Source organism: Chionomys nivalis, chromosome 14 (assembly GCF_950005125.1).
Source record: "Chionomys nivalis chromosome 14, mChiNiv1.1, whole genome shotgun sequence".
Taxonomy (NCBI): domain Eukaryota; kingdom Metazoa; phylum Chordata; class Mammalia; order Rodentia; family Cricetidae; genus Chionomys; species Chionomys nivalis.
Genome location: NC_080099.1, coordinates 60,439,343 through 60,462,281, shown reverse-complemented (window position 1 = coordinate 60,462,281; position 22,939 = coordinate 60,439,343). Strand labels below are relative to the sequence as shown.

Below are 22,939 nucleotides of genomic sequence, written 5' to 3'. Positions count from 1 at the left end.
TAGCATGGATGATAGGCCATGTTACTATAATTATTATTTCTATAACATATCAGAATGGAGTATGATTACTGATTAATAATTAAAAATTAAAGAAAAAAACCCTACCATTAAGGAGTCCAAACAGAGTATCATGCATGGTGGCACATGCCTTTAATCCCAGCATTCTGAAGGCTAAGGCAAGTGAATCTCTGTTCCAGGCCATCTAGTGCTACACAGTGAGACTGTCTCAAAATAAACTAACAAACAAAACCCCACAACAACAACAACAAAGGACAAACAGGAGGGGGGTGGAGGAGACCATCGAAGGATGGAAGAACAAGAACCAGGAAGAAGTCTAGTCAAGTTTACGTTTTCAGAGAGTTTCAAACTCAGCAGCCTACTCCATTAACTCAGGGCTTGTCCTATAAAGAGTGAGATACTAGTATCTGACTTACTGCCTTTCATACTTCAACAGTGATGACAGGAAAACAAATCTTAAATTCGACCATTTCTCAGGAAAATATGCAAAATTTTTCCTCACATTAAAATATATTATGCCAGAAACTGATTAATCCTGTATCTAAAAATTCAAATTCTTTTGGCTGGTATAGCTTACTAGTGATTGACTAACATGGTTAAGGCCTCGATCAAATCCTAATACTATGAAATAAAAAAGATAAAATGAAATTATCAGAATGATCTATGTTGCTGAAATTAAAATTAATGGTAAGGAAAGATATGGCAGACTAAAAGATAGTAATTCTACACATATTTCTAAGCATACATACTTATAGATTAATAAGTTATTATTAATAGATTATATAATTATTAATTAATAATGGTGACTTAGAGCCTGTCATTAAGTTCTCTGTATATGGCAACAAGATCTGGTTTACTTCCACTACCGTACTATTGCCATTGATGTATGGTGTGCGAAAGTGCCACAGCACCTACGTCAGAGAACAATGCTGTAAAGTCGATTCCACATTCCCATGAGTTCTAGGCCTCAAACTCCAGTCATCAGGCTTGCATGGCAAACACTATACCAGCTGAGCCATCTCACTGGCACAGGAAGATCTTTAGCTATACAATTAGGAAGCATACAAGTGTCAGAGTAAATTAAACGAACCCAAAACAAAGAAGCTGCTGTTTTTAAGCAGATGAGAGATTGTAATTAGATTAAGATACTTTTAATGTTTTCCTTTTAAGAGTTCACCTGATGTATTTTTAATAAGTAAAGACTTTCAGATACTGGAAAAGAATCATATCAAAGTCTCAGTCACTATGCATATTAATGTATTATTTTCCTTATCAGTCTTATCACGAAAACATTTACTACCTAAACCAGTATAAGCACTTATAAGACATCTATTTTATAAACATTTCCACTTAGCACCAAGCAAGATTAATAACATGCCTTTTATTTAATAACTATCAAATCATAAAAAAAACCCTGTCATCTATTATTAGTTTCAGCACGAAACACTGATTACCCTACGTTATTTACTACAGGTGTTAGAATCAAATAAGTTCCTGGGCTTATCTTTCAGCACTATGTAGGCCCAGCTCTAGCACCCTGTAGCCCTAAAGAACTGAATGAAAGGTATCCAAGACTGAGAATTATTTTTCTAACAAAAAATTTTAGTTTAAAAAAATAATAACACTTGTTACATACCACTGATGTTAAGATCATAATCCCCTGCTGTAATCACATTAGCGACTGATCCTTCTGCAGGTTGGCTTCCAGAAACAACATCATTCAAAAGTTTCCCGATGGCTCCTGACTGAGGTGGCTGTGTGACAATGTTGCTTACCGCTATCTTCAAATTTTTAATTATATGCAGTTGATTATTAGGATCTCTCATGTGAACTTTAAAAAAAAAGAGAGAAAAAAAATTTAAATTAACTTGGTATAATGTATAATAAATCAAAATTGGGTTAATGGTTTTCAAACATGAAAGAATCTCAAATCAGAAGCTAAGAATTAAAAGAATATTCTCCCAGAATACAACTGGTTTACATTTTTCCTTACAAACCAAAAGAAATACCTAACCTATTAATCATAAACTCCCTTCCTCTTAGCCAGTCATAGTGGCACATAATCCTGTAGACCGCCTCGACGGGTTACTCTGTCTAGGGTTTGTAACCCGCCTGGCTGGTCAGTTATTCCAGGGTCACAGAGAGGCACCACCTGAAAGACATAGGCTGATAAGCAGGAAGGAGGCTAGGCAGATTTGTCGAAGCCTCCGCCTATTAGAGTAATGGTTACAGCTTATATAGCCCCTGGATAAGGAGCTTGGGGGGCTGGGGCACGGGGTCTTGCCACGTGGTCCATGCCCTTCACGTAGTCCAAGAGGTTACGATGGGTCAGGTCAAGATTCCTTGGTCAGGAAGTCACAAGTTGACCCACCTAGTTCTCTAGATAGTCTGGAATGTGAGGCAGGTTCCGCTAACAGCTCTCTATTAACAGTTAATTTGGGTGTGAGATAGGCTTGGTCAATAAAACTATTCTCAATACAATTGGAAAGTAGAGCTCTCTGCAAAACTCCTCACGGCGGTGCTTCCTATAATAATTTGGGGGGACACGGCTCCTGACATAATCCCATCACCTGTAAAATAGAAACTGGAGGATCAGGAGTCCAAGGCCAGCCCGGGCTACTTGAGACTCTATCTCAAAGGGGGAAAAATATTCCTTCCTCTCACACAATGCTACAGGTCACAATTTCCTTATAGGTCCTGTTTCCCCTACATTTAGAGTTGTCCAAAACCACCACCCATAAAGTGCCCAGTCACTTTCTGGCTTTTGGAGGCAGGATCTTTGTATGATGCATGGGTGGCCTTGAACATACAGCGATTCCCCGTCTCAGCCTGCTGGGATTATAGGTATGTGCCATCATGCCTGGTTCCCAACAAGCATTTGTATTTATAATTTAATCAGTTACAAACTACATTTCCTAAATTTCCTGGTCTTCCTCAGACACTTCTAAAATTTTAAATTAAAAACATAAAGCTCATATCCATATGCAGAAAACATATCCACAATCCCAGTAATTTGGGAGATTTAAGCACAAGGATTATTTTGAGTTCCAAGGCAGCTTGGCCTTCAAACCATGTTCCAAGCAAGCCAAGGTCACACAGTGAGGTACACATTTCAGAAGTAGAAAAAAAAAAGAACTATAAGATATTAAAGTATTTTGCAGGGATTATGGCTCATAACTGTAATTCAATTACTCATGCAACTCAGGCCAAAGGAATGCCTTGCTATAAGCTTAAAGCCAGTATAGATTACAAAATGGGGCAGCGGCATTGCCTCAATAAAAATAGATAACAGTAATAAAATAAAATATTAAAATAACATGTGTAATGAATATTAGCATGTGTATTCTGAATAACCTATGTGGGATAGTAGGCAACTCAGTAAAGATCCGATGACCTGAACTGAATCTCCAAAGTCCCAGACGGGAAGTACTTAAGTTGTCCTGGCATACACCATGGCATGCTCATACTCACACTCACACACATCATACACACATACACAATGATGAAAAAATAATTTAAAGTATATGTGCAAAACATATACACAGTAGCTGATCTGACTGTGTAAAGATTAAACAAAACCAAAAGAAAGAAAGAATATTCCAATCTAACTTACAATAATTTTAAAGAGAAAGAAAAAAAAAATCAAGCACAGGGCTGAGGAATGCAGTTTGGATCTCCAGAACCCACATAAAACCAGACACATAAGTCCATGTGTCATAATCCCAGAACTCCCACAAAGACATGGGTGGTGGAAACAAGAGGATCCTGGGATACTCACAGGTCAGCTAGATAGCACATGCAGGGGCAAACAAGGAGACCCTTGTTCAAACAAGGTGGAAGGCAAGGACAGACACTGAAGGTTTTATTCTGTCCTGTATACGCACGCACACATACACACACACACACACACTGTGGACACACATATGCACACGTACACACAAAATATTTAAAAAGATAAGGCTGGGATTTTGTAGCTGAATAGGAGATGAATAGTTGTATTCTATACATTCATCTATGATTGTTTTCTCATTTAAATACACAGACCTCCCTCAGTAATTAAAACTTCCAAACTGTATAATTATGACACAAAAAAAGAAGAGAAAGAGAAAAACAAAGGAAAAGAGAACTGCAAGTACTATGATATACCTCTGAAACCTTTAGAAACATATTTTGCAAGTATTTTCCTTAAGGTTATTCCATAATTGACAAATACTATAAGCAGCAAAAAGTGTAGGGCTGGAAACAGTGCGATAGTATGCTTTCCTAGCATACTCCAGGTCCCGGGTTCAAACTAGAAACACCTTAGAGATTAATGACCTAGTTACATCAACATAGGAGTAGTTGTGATGGTTAATACTGTCAACTTGACAGGATCCAGAGTCACCAAAAGACAAACCTGAGTACGCCTGATTCTCGATTGGAGAGTCTGGATTAAGGAATGTGAGAAGACCCACCCTGAATATGGACTGCATCACACCATGGGCTCAGATCCTAAGCTGAATAAAAAAGAGGAAGTGAGCTGACCACCTCCACTCATTTATCTCTCTGGTGACTGTGGATATGAAGTGACCAGACAGCCTCCTTCCTGTTCCTGCTGTCATGTCTTCCAATATGAACTAATCCCTCTAAAGTCAGCCAAAAACGAACTTTCCCTCCTTTATGATATTTTTCTCAGGTATTTTGTCATTGCACTGGAAAGAGTGACTAATACAGAATTGATAGCAGAAGTGGAGCTGCTGTAGTGAAACACCTGACCATGTGATCCTCAGGCCTCTGAGATGCATTCATAGGAATGGCAAAGGCCTTAGAACTCTGAGGGGGTGGAGACGCACACCTTTAATCCTAGCAGCACTCAGAAGCAGACAGACGGATTTCTGTGAGTTCAAGTCCAGCCTAGTCTACAGAGTTAGTTCTAGGACATCTAGGACTGTTACACAGAAAAACCCTGTCTCGAAAAAACAAACCAAAACAAAACAAAAAAAGCCCAAGAATGTTGTAAGAAGAGTTTAACAGGCCATTCTGGTAGGAATTTGTAAAATCAAGAAAAACAGTAGCAGTGAAGGCCTTGCTTATGGGTCTTCAAAGGGGAACAGGATAAAAGCCATTCATTCATGTTATATTCTGACAAAGAGTTTGGCTGCCTCTGCCTATGTTCTGAGAACTTCGGTGAGGCTGAATTCAAAGGTAATGAACTAATTTGGTTGGCTGGGAAAATACCAAGCTGGATAGCGTCCAGGTTGTGTCTTGATTACTGCTTTTGCTCAGGTCTATAGTGAGAGAGAACAAGTGGTGCAAAACAGAAAGGAAACATGCCATTTGTGGGAGAAGGGAGTTTAAAGCTGAAGACAAGGGGTCAACAAGATGATTGGGCAGGTAAAGGCATTTGCTGCTAAGCCACAGACTGGAGTTTGATCACTGGATTCTTCATGCTGGAAGGAGAGAACCAACTCCTTCCACAAGTTCCTCTTACCTCTACATGAGCACCTACACACATACACACTGATGTGGGATGTCCTTCTGTATATGTGTTGCTTTTATTGGTTGATGAATAAAGCTGTTTCAGCCAATGGCTTAGCAGAGTACAACCAAGCGGAAAATTCAAACAGAGATACATAGAGTGAGAGTAGGGGGAGTCAAAGAGATACCATGTAGCTGCCGAAGGAGAAAGACACCCAGGACTTTACCCAGTAGTCCACAGCCTTGTCACAGATTAACAGAAATGGGTTAATTTATGAGAGCTACTTAGTAATATGCTTGAGCCACTGGCCAAACAGTTTGTAATTAATATAGTTTTGTGTGATTATTTGGGAAACAAACAAGCAGTCTCTGTTTACAAAATGGCACCCAATGTAGGGTAACTACATTCACATAAAACCTGGGAGAACTTGGGAAGGAATACTTTTTTTATTATTTTAAAAAAGAAAACAAACTATCTTTTTCCATTATACATACCAATCCAAGTTCCAACTCCCCCTCCTCCTCCCATTCCCTCCACTTACTACCCTCACCCCACCCCCCATCCACTCCTCTGAGAGGGTAAGGCACTTGCTTTGGGGAAGACCCAAGGCCCTCCTTACTATATCTAGGTTGCGCAAGGTATCCATAGAGAATAGGTTCTCAAAAAGCCAGTACAAGCAGTAGGAATAAATCCTGGTGCCATTGCCAGTGACCCCTCTGTCAGCCCCAGCCATGCAACTGTCAACCATATTCAAAGGGACTAGTTTGGTCCTATGCTTGTTCCTTCCCAATCCAGCTGGTGTTGGTGAGCTCTGGGAAGGAATTCTAGACACAAAAGAACAGAGTTATGCATGGCTTCTTGGTAGCAACACCTTCTTGGGTGGGCTCTGTTTGCTAGAGGCAAGCAAAGGCACAATTCCTTTAATAGAAGGCTCCCTGACTCAACATTAGCAGCAAAACTATACGGCTCCTTTAAGAGTCAGCTTCCTGGTTCTTGCTGGTACTGTTATGGAGCACTTAAATGGGGTCTATGTGCAGCATGTTACAATTTGCTTAATGGAAACACACAGACCTGCTGCATCACTGGAGCTGGGGTGGTGATCATGGCTAGCAGAGGCAGTGAACATACCCCATGTTTGATGGGTCAGGACCAACAACAGGCAGGGCAGTGGAGTTGATCCTAGCCATGCCTGCTTAGTATTTTTTTTTATTTTTTTTTTAAAAAAAAGCACTCCTCTTCAGAAAATGTTACAGGTACACAATAAGACAGATTCAGGAAAAAAAGGCCTCTGAATGGGTCAGTGTTGGATAAATATATACAGACTTGAGAGAGAGGGGGGGGGAGAGAGAGAGAGAGAGAGAGAGAGAGGGAGAGAGGGAGAGAGGGGGAGAGAGAGAAGAGCACAATCATAGATTAAAGGAGTAAATAGAACGTAAATAGAGTAAATAGAGTAAAGAAAGATAAGCCAGATAAAGATGGGGTATACACAGAGAGACTAGATTATGTATATTATTGTGTTTTCTTTAAATTTTTCACTGTGAATGAGCTAAGTACAAAGAGACATTTCATTTTATGGGCTGCCACGCTAAACCAACATTTATATTTTAAAGGTATCCTCACTTCAAAATTTGAGTCTAAGGATATGTTACTTTGGAAAAGAGGTTCTGCTTGTTTCCACAGAAGATGAGAACCTGTGAATTCCTTCCAGGTTAATGTGGTTGGTCTCCATGAACCCTAAAAATACTTTGCCCAACAAACAGCAGAAAGCAGTTTGGAGAAAACAATGCCCAAATTCCCAAAACGATTGTTTATAAATGCTTGTTTTCATTTTAAAAGGGTTGGTTATAAGTGATTAATGGTCACAGTCAATTTCTAAAAAAAAAAAAAAAAAAAAAATTAAAAAGGGGGGAATATGATATAGTGATGAATACTTTGCACTGGCGTGGATCTTGATCTATTGATAGAAATTTAAGGTCAATTTTGTTACTCTTGTTTAAGGTATTATCTGTGCAGCTAGCTCATTTAAAAATACAATGTATAATTAAGAAATACAGGTTAATAGTCATCTATAATAATCCAACTTTTTAGTTATGTTAGTTAGGTTTTCTAGATATATAGAGATATATTTCAGTTAGATAGATAATCTTCAACACTTCAAAGACCTACAGAATATGGCATTTAACAGGTTTTAAGAACTTAGACTTTTCTTGACAATGAGACATGTCTGCTTCGGCCGGCACCAATCTACTTCAAGAGATTGATGGGCACTGAAGAAACTCATTAAGGAATTTGCCTTCAATGTGACAAGGCTAGCCATTTGGGCAAGAAACTGCTCATGCCTGGACTATTTGAGAGTATGCTGTATGAACTGGACATGCAGGACTCATAGAAAAGTGAGTGCTGAACTTTCCAAAAGACATAATGATCCTTCAGGGTTCCTGCTTCACAGAAGAAACTGCCAGACATTCTGCAGGACATAGAAGAAAATGACTAACAAATTGCCAATATAGGCAAAACAGTCTTTCAAATTTCCTGCTTCATGGAAAAGTCTGCTGGATACTATGGGCCAGTAGGTTGAAGATGGATGCCCCAACATTACAGAAGAACTTTGGGTAACTGCTCAGGCAGCAAGATGGCTCTGTCAATTCTAGAGTTTGGAAGTTGCTTACAATGCACTTCCTATTTACTTAGGTAATATTATATCCTTCTAGGGTCTTTGAAAACTGAGTTATAGTTTTTCCTTAGTTACAATAAAGGATAAATTAGATATGAAACTTTAGACTCAAAAGAAATATTATAACTATAATTCTTGCTTGATAACTGTTTTGTATATGTAATTTTACTATGTTAAAGTTAAAACCTTCCTTTTTAATTAGACAGAAAAGGGGAGATTATATGGAATGTCCTTCTGTATATGTGTTGCTTTTATTGGTTGATGAATAAAGTTGTTTTGGCCAATGGCTTAGCAGAGTACAGCCAAGTGGGAAATCTGAACAGAAATATATATATATATATATATATATATATATATATATATATATATATGAAAGACCCAAAACTTTACCCAATAAGCCACAGCCTTGTGGTAACATGCAGAATAGAAATGGGTTAATTTAAGATATGAGAGCTAGCTATAAATATGCTTGAGCCACTGGCCAAACAGTGTTGTAATTAATACAGTTTTTGTGTATTAATTACACAAATAATTAATAATTACACAAATAATTAATTCAGTTCTGGGTAGCCAGGAAACAACATATACAATATATACAATAAAATATATAAGTATAATATATAATACACAAACAATAAAATACATAAGTATAAAAAATAAGTTATAGACAAGCTTTGTTAGTGAGAAAAGAGATGTAATTATTAAAGAAGATTGGCACAATTCCAGAAAAACCTGTTTTAAATTGAAAAAACAGGAAAAGTGCCCAGAGAGCAAGACTCCACTTTAGTACAACATCTTGTGAAAATTCAAATTCCCTTAAAGGAATCTAAACAGAATGCTACTGAATGGGTGCCCTGCTCAAAAACAACTAATCTTGGAAGGCACAGAGAACAATTCAACTGTAGTCCAAGGGGCCTAAGCTCCATCTCAAGCTGGTAACGCTTAGCATCATACACATGGTACTAGTTTTACAGGCATGGGAGTTGCAAGAGTGAAGGGCACAAGCCACGGTTCTAAAGCACCACTGAGGCAGCACAGCAATGTGTGGCAGAGTTTGATTCCCTGCTAAGAGAGCCTAAGAGACCACAATGTAAAGCTGGGAAGGTGAAGCCTCAGCAACACTGGGAGACCCTAGGATGCCACAAAAAGGCCAGGGCAATGGGATATCTACTTAGGAAAGCTAAAGAATGGAGTGAAACCGGTTTGAGAGACTGTATGTGTTGCAATTAGCAAACCAGGAAGGTGGAGATACCCAAGCCATCTGGAGCACAGTTCCAGATACCCAACAAAGAGCTGAAGGATTGATGTCTGCCCCACTGGGTTTCAGTCTTGCCTTGGTACAAACCGTCCTTGCTATACCCTCATTCCTCCCTTTAGAAATGGGAGTATTTGTGTCATCCTAGATTGAAGTATGTTATCTGGTTGCTGTTTTTGTAATTTATTTTATAGGGGCTCACTGTGAAGACAACACCAGAGTGATCATCAGAAGAAATTTGCACTTAACTTCAAAATAGTATTGTACTGTTAAAAACTATAAGGACTTTTGAATTTAGACTGAAATTTGCATTTTACATCATGAAGTATTTTTACATGCCTACAGTGACAAAGGATAGATTATGGCTTAAAAGTGGCATATGGGGGGGGAGCGTTGCTGGAGAAATGGCTCAATGGTTAAGAGCATTAACTGTTCTTCTAGATAACCTGAGTTCGATCGCCAGCATCTATGTGGAGACCCACAACCATTTGTAACTTCAGTCCCACATGATCAGACAGCCTCTTCTGACCTCTGAGGATACTGTATGTACCTATGTGTGCATAAACACACTTAAAGGCCAGCAGTCATAAACATAAGATAAAGATTAAAATGCTTATCTTTGGGTATCAAGTTGAAAAGGGAAAGATGTGTGGTGGTCAATATTGATAGTCAACTTGACAGGATCTAGAACCACCTAGGAGACAAACATCTGGGCCTGACTATGAGGGAGTTTACAGACTGGAGGAAAACCCACTCTGAATATGGGTGGCATCATCCCATGGACTAGGGCCCCAGAAATGAATGAAAAAAGGAAGGGAGCTGAGCTCCTAACATGTACCTCTGCTTTCTCAGCACAGATGTAGTATGAGCAGCTCAGTGTACTCCTACATCCTAACGTCAGAATGCCCTAGCTGTTTGTGTCAGGTATTTTGTCATAACAACAGGAAAGTAATGAAAACATTGAAAGGATGAAATACTTCAGGTTTGGGGTACAGGTCACCCATAAAGATTCTGGCCCCTAAATATCAAAAGAAGAAAAAGGAAAGCTTACAAGCAAAGGAAATTTAATTTTAAAAATGAATATAATGGTTCTAACAACAAAGGAAAATGTAGTGGTGCACACCTATAACTCCACTTGGGAAGTGGAGGCAAGAGGATCAGAAGTTCAAAGCCAGCCAGACCTAAACAGACCACATCTAGAAAGAAGCGGGGAGGTGATGAGGAAGAAGAGGAAGAGAAAAAGATGGAAAATGGAAAGAAAACTAAAAATTAGAGAAGCTACCTTTCAAAGACATTTCCTAAACTGATCTGCCAAACTTTCCTAGTCCAAGCAGAAAACTATTCAAGGTTTATAGAAGAATTACATTCTACTATTTTTAATCTCTTAAATAAATTTAACCCACTTCAACACACTAGTACACATACTTCCAAAACTGTAATTTATAGATTAATGTGAAATTTTCTTAAAACACGTCTAAAATGATACAATGAAATACTTAGAATTATTAGAGAACTACCATTAAACAAACAGTAAGGCATGACTAACTATGAAGCAGACAGTTAATACAAATCTCCAAAAAATATTAAGGGACTGAGGATACTGCTCAGCAGTACAGAAATTTTGTGTTTTTCTTTTACGGTGGAGAAGACAAACATGGGGTTTTATGCATACTAGAAAAACATTCTGTAACTGAACCACATCCCTAGCCCTCTTGTTTTGTTTTGCTTTATACCTTTTTTTTGCATTGAAAATACATTTTTTTTTTTGGCATGTGATGATGGCACATGCCTTTAACCCCAGTACTCAGGCAACAGAGGCATGCAGATCTCTGTGAGTTCAAGGCCAGCCTGGTCTACAAAGTGAGTTCCAGGATGGGCTCCAAAGCTAAAGAGAAATCCTGCCTTGAAAAAAACCAACACCTTGTCACCCCCCAAAAAGAAAACACATTTTTCATATAGTATATTCTGATTATAGTTTCCCCTCCCCATACTTCTCCCAGTTCCTCTCCACTTCCTTTCCCATCCAGATCTATACCCTTTCTGTCTCTAGTTAGAAAACAAATAGGCAGCTAAGGAATATTAAAATACAAAAAGAAATAAAAATAAACAAATCTGAGCCGGGCGGTGGTGGCGCACGCCTTTAATCCCAGCACTTGGGAGGTAGAGGCAGGTGGATCTCTGTGAGTTCGAGACCAGCCTGGTCTACAGAGCTAGTTCCAGGACAGGCTCCAAAACCACAGAGAAACCCTGTCTCGAAAAATCAAAAAAAAAATAAAATAAAATAAACAAATCTGAAAATGACAAGACAACCAAACAAGAAAAAGAGCCAAAGAAGAAGCATAAAAATGTATATAGACACAGATATACACATTCTCATATACAGGAATGCCATTTAAAAAAAAAAACCTGAAAGCCATAATATATATACAAAAGACTTCTAAGGGTTAAAAGATTAAAAAAAAAAAACCTAACATCAGTATAAGACACAGAACCTCCAAAGATGCTGTTGAGTTTGTTTTATGTTGACAGCTAACTACAGTATTCTTTACAAGTGTCATAAGGTACCAGTTCAATCTCCAGCACCACAGAAAAAAAGTACTAGGATCACAAACCGTGTGAATAGTGAATACAAGTTAAATCTGGAGCAAATCTCTTGGGGAATATTACTTTAAGGTGTGGTACTTTTGTTTATGCTGCACATGTTTAACTCTTGAAGCTGTGATTCTTTGCCTGTCTAAAACACCTGATGGTCCTAATAAAGAGCTAAATGGCCAATAACGAGTCAGGAGAGAGATAACAGGCAGGGAATATAAATAGAAGGAGAACTGAGGAAAAGGAGGACTTCAGGGGCCAGCCACCCAGCCAGCCAAGGAGTAAGCATGAAAGTAAGATATACAGAAGAAGAGGAAAAAAGCAAGCCTAGAGTCAAAAGGTAGTCGGGATAATTTAAATTAAGAAAGCTGGCAAGAAACAAGTCAATCAAACTAAGGCCGGGTGGTTATAAGAATTAGCCTCTGTGTGATTTATTTAGGAGCTGGGTGGCCAGGTCCCCCAAAAGAACAAAAAATAACCAACAACAAACATCAAGAATATACACAACTGTACAATAAAAGAATTTCTGGAGGCATCACAATCCCTGACTTCAAACTCTACTACAGAGCTACAGTACTGAAAACAGCCTGGTATTGGCATAAGCAGGAGGACCAATGGAACCGAATAGAAGACCCAGATATCAATCCACAAATCTTTGAATACCTGATCTTTGACAAAGAAGCAAAAATTATCAAATGGAAAAAAGAAAGCATATTTAACAAGTGGTGCTGGCATAACTGGATATCAACATGTAGAAGAATGAAAATAGACCCATATCTATCACCGTGCACAAAACTCAAGTCCAAATGGATCAAAGACCTCAACATAAAGCCAGTCACGCTGAACCTTAAAGAAGAGAAAGTGGGAAGTACACTTGAACTGATTGGCACAGGGAACCACTTCCTAAACCAAACCCCAGCAGCACAGACACTGAGAGAAACAATTAATAAATGGAACCTCCTGAAACTGAAAAGCTTCTGTAAAGCAAAGGACATGGCCAACAAGACAAAATGACAGCCTACAGAATGGGAAAAGATCTTCACTAACCCCACATCAGACAAAGAACTCAAGAAATTGGACACCAATAGATCACATAATCCAATTAAAAAAAAAAATGGAGTACAGACCTGCCGCGTACCGCAGCCCTGGTCTGTGCTCTAAGCACTAGACCCCAGTTCGCGAGCTTCGGGAAAGGGTCTGGAGGTTGAGAACACAGACGCAGAGACTGACACACGCAGACCTTCAATCACTGGTATCAAAAAGCCCCTCTTTATTAACACCATGTAGACTTAAACACACTGCAGTCAATGGTCAACAGGTGATAATCCCATCCTCTGATCCTCTAACTAGGCACAGCTTCTAGTAACTTATATTAGAAAGTTCTAGGAGGGAAAAGCAGCTGAAGGCCAGGACTCATTAATCCCAACACAGAGAACTCTCAACAGAGGAATCTAAAATGGCTGAAAGATACTTGAAATGTTCAACATCCTTAGTCATCGGAGAAATGCAAATCAAAACTCTGAGATTCCATCTTACACCTGTAAGAACGGCCAAGATCAAAAACACTAATGACAACTTATGCTTGAGAGGCTGTGGGGAAAAGGGAACACATTGCTGGTGGGAATGCAAGCTGGTACAACCCCTTTGGACGTCAGTATGGCGATTTCTCAGAAAATTAAGAAACAACCTTCCTCAAGACCCAATAATACCACTTTTAGGTATATGTCTAAAGGATGCTCAATCGTGCCACAAGGACATGTTCTCAACTATGTTCATAGTAGCTTTGTTTGTCATAGCCAGAACCTGGAAACAACCTAAATGCCCCTCGACTAAAGAATGGCTAAGGAAAATGTGGTACATTTACACAATGGAGTATTACACAGCAGAAAAAATAACGACATCTTGAATTTTGCAGGAAAATGAATGGAGCTAGAAAACATTATTTTGAGTGAGGCAACCCAGACACAGAAAGACAATTATCACATGTACTCACTCATGGGTGGTTTTTAAACATAAAGCAAAGAAAACCAGCCTACAAACCACAATCCTAGAGAATTTAAACAATGAGGACACTAAGAGAGACTTACATAGATCTACATGGGAAGTAGAAAGTAGAAAAGGACAAGATCTCCTGAGTAAATTGGGAGCATGGGGACCTTGGAGGAGGATTGAAGGGGAGAGGGGAGAGGCAGGAAAGGGAGCAGAAAAAAAAATGTAGAGCTCAATAAATATCAATAAAAAAAGAATATACACAAAGCCTTTCAACTGTGCTTAATTGGCATAGTCATTGCATTTAATTCTTAAAACATGGCGAGGAACCCTAAATGGCTATCATCTAGCTTATATGTACATGAGGCCTAATAGCTACTTTTAAGGTCCTTCACAAAAAGAGTACTCAAAATTTCTTCTAGCAACCATTTTTTTCAGTGTATCTTTAAACTATGTGTTTTTCTACTGAAACTTAAGTCTCCTGAAAATACCTGACTATTCTAAGCCAAGGTTGATCTCAAAAGTCAAGGCAAATTTTTGAATATTCAATTTTCCATTAACTCTTTGAGAATTACATACATGAATATATTTTTATGAATATATTTTATTCACACCCTCCACCTCTCCTTAACCCTTCCCATATGTACCCCCAGTCCCTTTCCAACTTGATGTTCTACCAAATTTTTTATGCTGCCACTACAGTCCGTATTTTAATCATCTTTGAACTTTTTCTTCTTTTCTAAGTGTTTCCTTATGTAATTGAAGCTGACATCAAGCAAGCAATTCTCCTACCTCAGCCTCCAAAGCACTAGAATTATAGACAAGTACCATGCCAACTTAAACTTTTTAAAAATTCATACCAACTCATAGACTTATAGACTACAAACTCAATGATCTGTCAAACAGGCCTAGCTCAAGAACTCAAGACTGCCTCATAAGTACCACTAGAAATGAAATCTAGAGGTCCCTTCCTGAAACTCCAGCTTCTCCTCTCTGGGCATCTCCTCTGCATTTTGTACCCCAGAAAACAGCTTTCCCACAACTCTCCCCTAACCACTGACTACAACTTATACCTTCTGACCTAACCATTTGATGGTAGTCTTAACTGCAAACCTGATAGGCTCTACAATCACTTGGAAGACTGGGCATGCCACTGGAGAGTTATCCATCTTGACTGTAGAGGAAACTATCTCTTTAAAAGGGATCTTGGACTGTATAAAATGGGAACCGAGAGCTAGCTCTAGTCTGCAATCACTCCTGGCTCCTGACTCCTGAATGCGGATGCAGTGTGACCAGATGCTTCAGGCTCCTGCTTTCAATTCTCTGCCATGATGAACAGTATCTCCAGCTGAGACAAAGTAAACCCTTCCCTCTTTACAGGTGCTCCTGTCAGAGTATTTTATCATAGGAACAAGAGGAACTAAGATACCATTCTACCTCATTCCTTCCCCAACTCCCGACTAAGCAGTGATTGCTTTTGTCTTTCTACCACCTATCAACCGCCTCACTGCACATGCAGCAAGAGAACAGAACACAAGAGGATAGAAGTTCACCTCTATCACTGCACTGTCCAATGAAGGCAACGCCATCATAGAAGGCCTGCGGAATCCTGAAAAATGCACCTACTCACAAAAGAGGATATTTTTGCATAAAGAACACAGAATTTAAAAAACTTTGCAACAAAAAAAGAATGCAAAACCTCCCATTTACATCTTTTATATTGGATACTTATTGAAATAAATCTGCCAAAACTTTGGAAATACATGGGTCAATTAAGTTATATTACTAGAACTAATCCCACCAAGGCTGGGAATATACCTATGTGGGAGAGAAAAAAGGTTAGTGCAAGAGGTACAAACAAGTTCAATCTTCAGCACCAAAAGAAAACATCATTTGCTACTTTTCCCTTTATGTATTTTAGCATGTTTACCATCAAGTCTCCTAAAGACTGCCTGAGGCATGTAGATACACGAACCAACAGTATAGCACTATTTTTTTTTTTTTTGGATAAACATCGTAACTAAATAACACCAGATATTTGATAAACAAAAATTTATAAGTGACCCCTTCATGGTAAACAACTGTTAAATTTCCAAGGAACTGTATCTGCTTTTTTGTTATGTTCTGTTTGAAAGATCAGTTAAGCCAGGTGGTAGTGATATACATCTTTAATTCCAGTACTCAAAAGGCAGAGGCAGGCGGATTTCTGTGAATTTGAGGCCAGCCTGATTAACAGAGCAAGTTCCAGGACAGCAAGGGCTACACAGAGAAACCCTGTCTCAGAAAAAAAAAAAAGATATCGGTTAAACTACACTTGGGGGTATACTTAAAAAATATTTAACTTTTAAAAGAATCAATCTCTCTGTGTGGTGTGTGTGTGTGTGTGTGTGTGTGTGTGTGTGTGTTGGATTCCCCCACAGAGCTAGAGATACAGGAAGTTCTGAACCACCACTGGGAATCAAACTCTGTGAGAGCTGTATGTGTTCTTAACCACTAGGACATTTCTCTAGACCCTTTGAATAAAATTCCAAGTATGAGCTTTAATCATTAATTAAAAAAAGCAAAAGCTAGAGAAAGAGCCATTTATGATGGCTCAAGCCCGTAATCTTAACACTCAAGAGGCAGGGGAACTGCCTGGAGTTTGAGACCTACAAGTTACATACATAGAGTTCCAGACCAACTTGGCTTAGAGCAAAACCCATTTTAAAAATTAACAAAAATGAAAAACAATGATGGAGAAAGAAAAGTATTATTAAATATGAATGTATTTTTCATGATTAACCATCAATATGAAAAGGACAAAATGCGTGAACTGTTCCAACCTCATAAATTTAGATAACTTGAAACATCTACATTGTTACTACAATTTATCCTTTGTCTTTTTAAAAACTTTTTTATTTTTCCTTTTTTTCTCTTTAGGTATCCCTGCTGGCCTCAAACACGCTGCACAGCCCAGGAAAGACTTAGACTTCTTCTCTTCCTGCCTCTGTCTCCGAGTGCTGATCCCAGCAGAGCGCCAGTTAGGTGGTACTGAGGACCCAGGTGACAGAGCTTCCCGCCCGCATGCTAGGCCGGACTCTGCCCACCGCAGCCCCCATCCTTTATTACTCATGCCATACTTTGTGCTTGCTCTCCTGACACTGGGCAAACTGCTATATAGCTAAGAACGTGCTGGAATGGTGGAAAAGGGAAAAATAAACAGTCAAACTGAAGTTCCGCCAGGATGAACTCCAAGGCTAGACCAATGTCATGAACAAGAGAACTTTAACACTCGACGAGGGGACGTGACAGATCTTCACTCTTAAACTCCGTTCTGGAGGCTGCATCTTGCTACCATAACTGTCCGGTGGGTGCCAAATCCTGTCGGGTGACTGCTAACAACAGTCTCGACTCCCTTGTGTCGAGCTCAAGTTTATCTCTACGACTTAAAGACCTGGCTCGTCCCGAGGAAGAAAGCGTCCGTAGCCGGGCGGCCGCGAGCGCGCGGTCTTGACAGCCGCTCGCCGCCCCTCGCCAGCCGCAGCCCCGGGCGGCCGCCTCTCCGTCCTCCACTTGCTCCCCACTTCCTTTTCCCGGCCACGGCCAGGCTTCAGCCCGATGGACAAGGAAGAACAGCACGTACCTTCGGAAGTGAGGCGAGAGAAGGGCTTGAGCAGCTCGGCGAAGCTGAGGTGGTTGAGGCGGGTGAGCCGCTCGGCTTCGTCGCTGCACAGCGCGGCGACACAGGGAACGAAGGAGTCGGGGATGAGCTCCTGCACCGACTGCACGCACTGGGCCATGGCCGCAGCCGGGCGCCCGGCCTCCGCCCCGCCTCGGAGCCGAGCCTGCCGCAGCCGCCTGCCCGGCCGGGTGCGGCCCCACTCCGAAGCCTGCAGCCGACTGCGCGGAGCCGCCGCTGCTCCGGCTTTTGGGGCCCGGGCTCGTCGCTGCCTCCTCTCAGCGCTCCCTGGAGCTTTGCATCCCACCCCAGTGGGTGGGGACGCCGACCACCGCCGCTCGGTCCTCCCGACGGCAAAGCCTTGGTCACTGTCCGACAGGAACCGCCATGTTGGGCCGAACCCTGACCCGCCGGCAGCACCACTCCCGGCAAGCCCCGCGCGCGCGTCCCTCACGTGACGGTGTCAAAGACGCGGTAGGGGCGAGGCCGGGGCGGAGGACTGGCAAACTGGAGCTACGGAAGCCGGTTGGAAGATTGGAACCGGAAATACTGTGACGAATGGGTCTCCCTACCGGCCAGGGGCGGGGTTGTGAGGCGGGTGGGCGTGGCCCGGCGAGCAGCTTTTGGCCAGTTCTCCGGCGGGTGCCTGGGACGTCCGTGAAGGTGATGGCTGATCGCGCAGGCCTGGCCTTCTTGGCGTCCCCAAAGATCTCATCTGGCTGCAGTAAGCTACTGATGTGATACCTTGGCGCTACTTTCTGACTGGTCGCCCCGCCTTCCCCGAGGTGGGCGGCGACCGCTTGCCGGAGAAGGGGCTGAGGGCAGGTGCCTAGGGGTTCCCTCTGCGGCGCCTGGGCCGACTGTGGATCCTCTGAGCACCGTCACGCTTTTAGAAGCGGACTGCCATAGACAATCACCGAGCAGAAAAATGTGCTGTTGGGGGCGCTTTAGTTAGCATGGAATGTAAGGGGAACGTTTTACTGGATCTCTGGGGAGAGATGTCTTTAAATATCGTCAGTCTTTTTTTTTTTTTTCTTTTTTCTTTCTTTTAAGACGCAGGCTAGGGTGCCTTGCACTTGTTTCTCATACATCGCGTTTCGGCTGTTTGGATGTCTTGGAACTCCTGCTTCAGTCTCGGTAGTGCTGGGGTTACCGGCTTTCACGACCACGTCCGGCTCCGCCTCTCCTTTTCCTTTTTAGAGTATTTACTTTATGGCAGTGGAGAAACCAGTACTTATATACTGTGTGGCTGGCCATCCTTGCATACTTCAGACTTGTCAGCCCACATAATGACATGACCCAAGCCTAAAAGGGAATAGCTAAAAGGTAATTACCAGAAGCTTGTCACAAAACAGAGGGGAAAAGAGAGTTTTACCAGACCAGAGACTGGGCCTAGCGGTGGCTATTAGCAGAGGCATGTAGAGTATGAAATCACTCTGGTCTATGTAACAAGTTACAAGCTAGTCAGGGCTGTGTGCAATGAGACCCTGTCTCAAGGGAAGTGGGGGTATTTCCTTCCTGCCCTGGTCAGCTCTTGGCAAAGTATTATTTGAACTCTAGAAATCCTTAAAAGAGATGACATTACTCTGGGCACCTTAACACATTGCGGGGGGGGGGGGGATTGTTTGTTTTTTCGAGACAGGGTTTTTCTGTGTAACCACTCTAGCTGTCTTGGAACTCACAGAGATCCGCCTGCCTCTGCCTCCCAAGTTCTGGTATAAAGGCATGTGCCACCACCACCCAGCTTTACCAGACTTTTTTAAGTACAGAGTTTCACTCACTATGTATCCTCAGCTGGCCTGGAACTTGCTATGTAGACCCAGCTGCCTTTATACTCAGAGATCTGCCTGCCTTCTCAGTGCTGGGATTAAATATGTGCTACCATGCCCAGTGGCATCAGACTTTTTAATCAAGACTTTTGCAACATCAAAACAGAAGTTAGTGGGGATAGAGATGGCCCAGTGGTTAAGAGCAATTACTGCTTTTGCAGAGGACCTGAATTCAATTCCCAGCACCCAAATTAGGTGGCCCACAACTGCCAGTTCCAGAGTACTTGACAGTCTCTTCTGACCTTTAAGGGCACCTGTACTTATGTGCACATAGGCATAAGCATGCATACTATAAATAAATCTGGAAAGAAAAACAAAATCGGATGTGGTAACACATGTCAGTAATTCCAACCGAGTAATTCCAGACTGGAACTGCCAGTTGTGGTGGTGCACGCCTTTAGTTCTAGCACTCAGGAGGCAGAAGCAGGTAGATCTGTATGAGTTTGAGGCCAGCCTGGTCTACAAAGTGAGTTCTGGGACAGCCAGGGTAATGCTGAGAAACCTTGTCTCGAACACCCCACCCCCCAAAAAAGTCGTCTAAAACAAGATTGTCAGCCTGAAATACAAAACAAGACCTTACCTGGGGAAAATGTAAGCTGAGCATAGGGGAACATGCCTGCCATCCTGGCACTGGGAAAGTGGAGGCAGATAGACGGGTGTTCAATGCCATCTTCAGCCACGTAGCAAGTTCCAGGTTAGTCTAGTTGGATTTTCTTTTACTCTAGCCACATGTTGGGACGCCAGCATGTTGGTGTTTGTTTTTTATTACTCTTTGGCTCCTTTTGGATTTTGGGGGGACCCGCAACCCAGGTCCCAAATCACACAGAGAGACTTATACTTTCTTATGAATACCCAGCCTTAGCTTGACTTGTTTCTAGGCAACTTTTCTTAACTTTAAATGATCCTGTGTACCTTTTGTCTCTGGACCTTTTCCTTTTCCTACTTCTACATAGCTTACTTTTACTTTACTCTGTGGGTGGCTGACCCCTGACATCCTCCTCTCCTTGTCCTCTTGTTCCTTTGCTTTCTCTGGATCTTTCCTTCTATTTACACTGTGCCTGCCAGCCCCGCCTATCCTTTCTCCTGCCATGCTATTGGCCATTCAGCTCTTCATTCGCCCATCAGGTATTTTTAGACAGGCAGAGAATCACAGTTTCACAGAGTTAAACAAATGCAGCACATCTTTACATCATTAAACAAATGTTCCAGGGCATAAAGAAATGTAACACAGCTTAAAATAATATTCCACAACAAGTTAGTTGTAAATGCATGAGACTCTGTATTTAACAACATCAAAAAGTATATCTAGGCAGTGGTAACTACACCTATAATCTCAACATCTGGAAGACAGAAGCAGAATCACCAGCACAAGGCCAGCCTGATATACAGAGTGAAAGGGGCTTGGTGTGTGTGTGTGTGTGTGTGTGTGTGAGTGTGTGTGATGATTTCTGAAAGGTCTAGGCTACATAAGACCCTGTCTTAAAAAATAAATATAAAACATGCTGGTAGGGCACTTCTCTTTCATGAAGTTTTGGGTTTGATCCCCAGTTATTAAAAAAAAAAATTAGCCAGGAGGTGATGGTGCATATCTGTAATCCCAGCACTCCAGAGGCAGAGACAGGCAGAGATCTCTGTGAGTTAGAGCCCAGCTTGGTGTACAAATCAAGTTCCAGGACAGCCAGAGCTGTTATACTGTTGGACTAGATGCCCAAACATCAGGGAAGAGTTGCTCCAGATACCATTCACATAACCACAAATTGATGCAAAAGCAAGAGGATTTTTATTCTGTCATGACCGGGTCCTTCAGGTTCGGGATATGAAGGACATCGATAGCTGTTACAGCCCATCTTTCAAAGCAAAAAGCCACAGACACAAGGGGGCACCTGTAGGTTGTTTTCCAACTTATTGGATTGGCTTATTCAAAGGGTTACTAGCAATGATTGGTCTATTCCAGGGCAGGAGAATAGCTGCGTGGTCAGGTGATAAGGGAGAGCATCTGTGGTCCATCCTGACCTTTGGTTCAGTGACTAAATCAATACATCAGGAACTGAGTCAACATCTGTGGGTTGTATTTGCCTCAGTTCCCAGAATGGAGTTATGTTTGAAGATTATTCACAAGGACACGGGAGGATAAGCAGTCCAGCATGTGGGTGTGTGGGCGACTGTCCCTTTTCCAAGATAGAGTGAGTGTAAGGTTTTAGAAAAATGTCTTAGGGTTGAGGGTGCTTACAAATGCATTTAGAGTCTTTCAATACACAGAGAAAACCTATTCAAAAAAAAAACAAAAATAAACCAGAAGTTAAGGTTTTACTAGCTTAAGTGTAGGTAAAGGAAAAATACAGGTCATAGGAAAGGGGGCGTGCAACAAGCATAACCCCAGACTCCCCTCACATCTCTGCTTCCATCTTCATTCCTAGGGAGCCTTTCTCCGCAGTGTAGGGCCTGCCCACATGCCCAGATTCCACACTTCCATTTTAACAAATTAAACAGAAATAAAACTTCTCATTCCCAGAATCAGTCTGTTAGTAGCAGGGAATGCTTGTGATTTGTTCCACTCAGACCATCTGCCTTGCCCTTAAGTCAATCAAGCTCCAGGGAGGTTATTGTTAGCTATGGCCAATCATGGTCATAAATAGCTCTGCTCTTCTAGTAAGGAAGATAGGATTTAGACTATCAGATTAGAGATGGAAATGTTTACCAGCCAAATACAAAAATCATATATCCCACCACAAGCTAATCATTGGCTTCTGTATAACCACACATTGCCTTCTTCCATAGCTACGATTATAAGAATGCCTCTACCCAATAATTATCCCCTTTACTACTGAAAACAGACTCATCTTTTACCTGGGGGCAGCCATAGAGAAACCATCATAGCTAATCCCAACACAGGGATCTCTGTGTTCTTCACAGTCTGTGACCAATAGCATTCTGTTTATTTATTTATGAGAATGGCCACCAACTCACTATATAGTCAGGGATGACGTTGAACTTCTGATCTTCCTGCCTCCACTTCCCCAGTGCTAGGATTTCTCCATTGTTTTTGTTTTTGTTTTTCGAGACAGGGTTTCTCTGTGGTTTTGGAGCCTCTCCTGGAACTAGCTCTTGTAGACCAGGCTGGTCTCGAACTCACAGAGATCCGCCTGCCTCTGCCTCCCAAGTGCTGAGATTAAAGGCATGCGCCACCACTGCCCAGCTAGGATTTCTCCATTTTGTGTGGTTCTAGAGATTTAAAGCGGGCTTTCATTCGTACTAGGCAACAATTCTACCAACTGAACTACATCAAATTTCAGGGCAGCCAGAGCTGTTACATAGAGACCCAAATGGTTTTTCAAATTTTATTATGGGAATTTATTTATTTGTATTTGTTTATGTGCCCATACACATTATACATATGTGGGGGTCAGAGGACAACCTTTGTCTCCTTCTACCATGTGGGTCCTGGGAATAGAACTCAGGATATCAG

General features: G+C 41.4%; 2 protein-coding genes across 5 annotated transcripts in view; one reads left to right on the top strand and one right to left on the bottom strand.

The window, feature by feature from the left end:
• Window positions 1-18,055, bottom strand: part of Trappc8 (trafficking protein particle complex subunit 8) — an 82,006-nt gene extending 63,951 nt beyond the window's left edge. For both annotated transcript variants that reach the window (XM_057788822.1, XM_057788823.1), the window contains exons 1-2: window positions 17,609-18,055; window positions 1,655-1,849 (exon numbers count right to left, since the gene is read on the bottom strand). In XM_057788822.1, the coding sequence (XP_057644805.1) occupies window positions 1,655-1,849; window positions 17,609-17,765 (352 nt within the window). In that variant the 5' untranslated portion in view covers window positions 17,766-18,055. The remainder of the gene's footprint in view (window positions 1-1,654; window positions 1,850-17,608) is intronic.
• Window positions 18,056-18,235: 180 nt separating this feature from the next.
• Window positions 18,236-22,939, top strand: part of Rnf125 (ring finger protein 125) — an 82,158-nt gene continuing 77,454 nt past the window's right edge. For all 3 annotated transcript variants that reach the window (XM_057788788.1, XM_057788786.1, XM_057788784.1), the window contains exon 1: window positions 18,236-18,368. The gene's annotated coding sequence lies outside the window, so the exon portion shown is untranslated. The remainder of the gene's footprint in view (window positions 18,369-22,939) is intronic.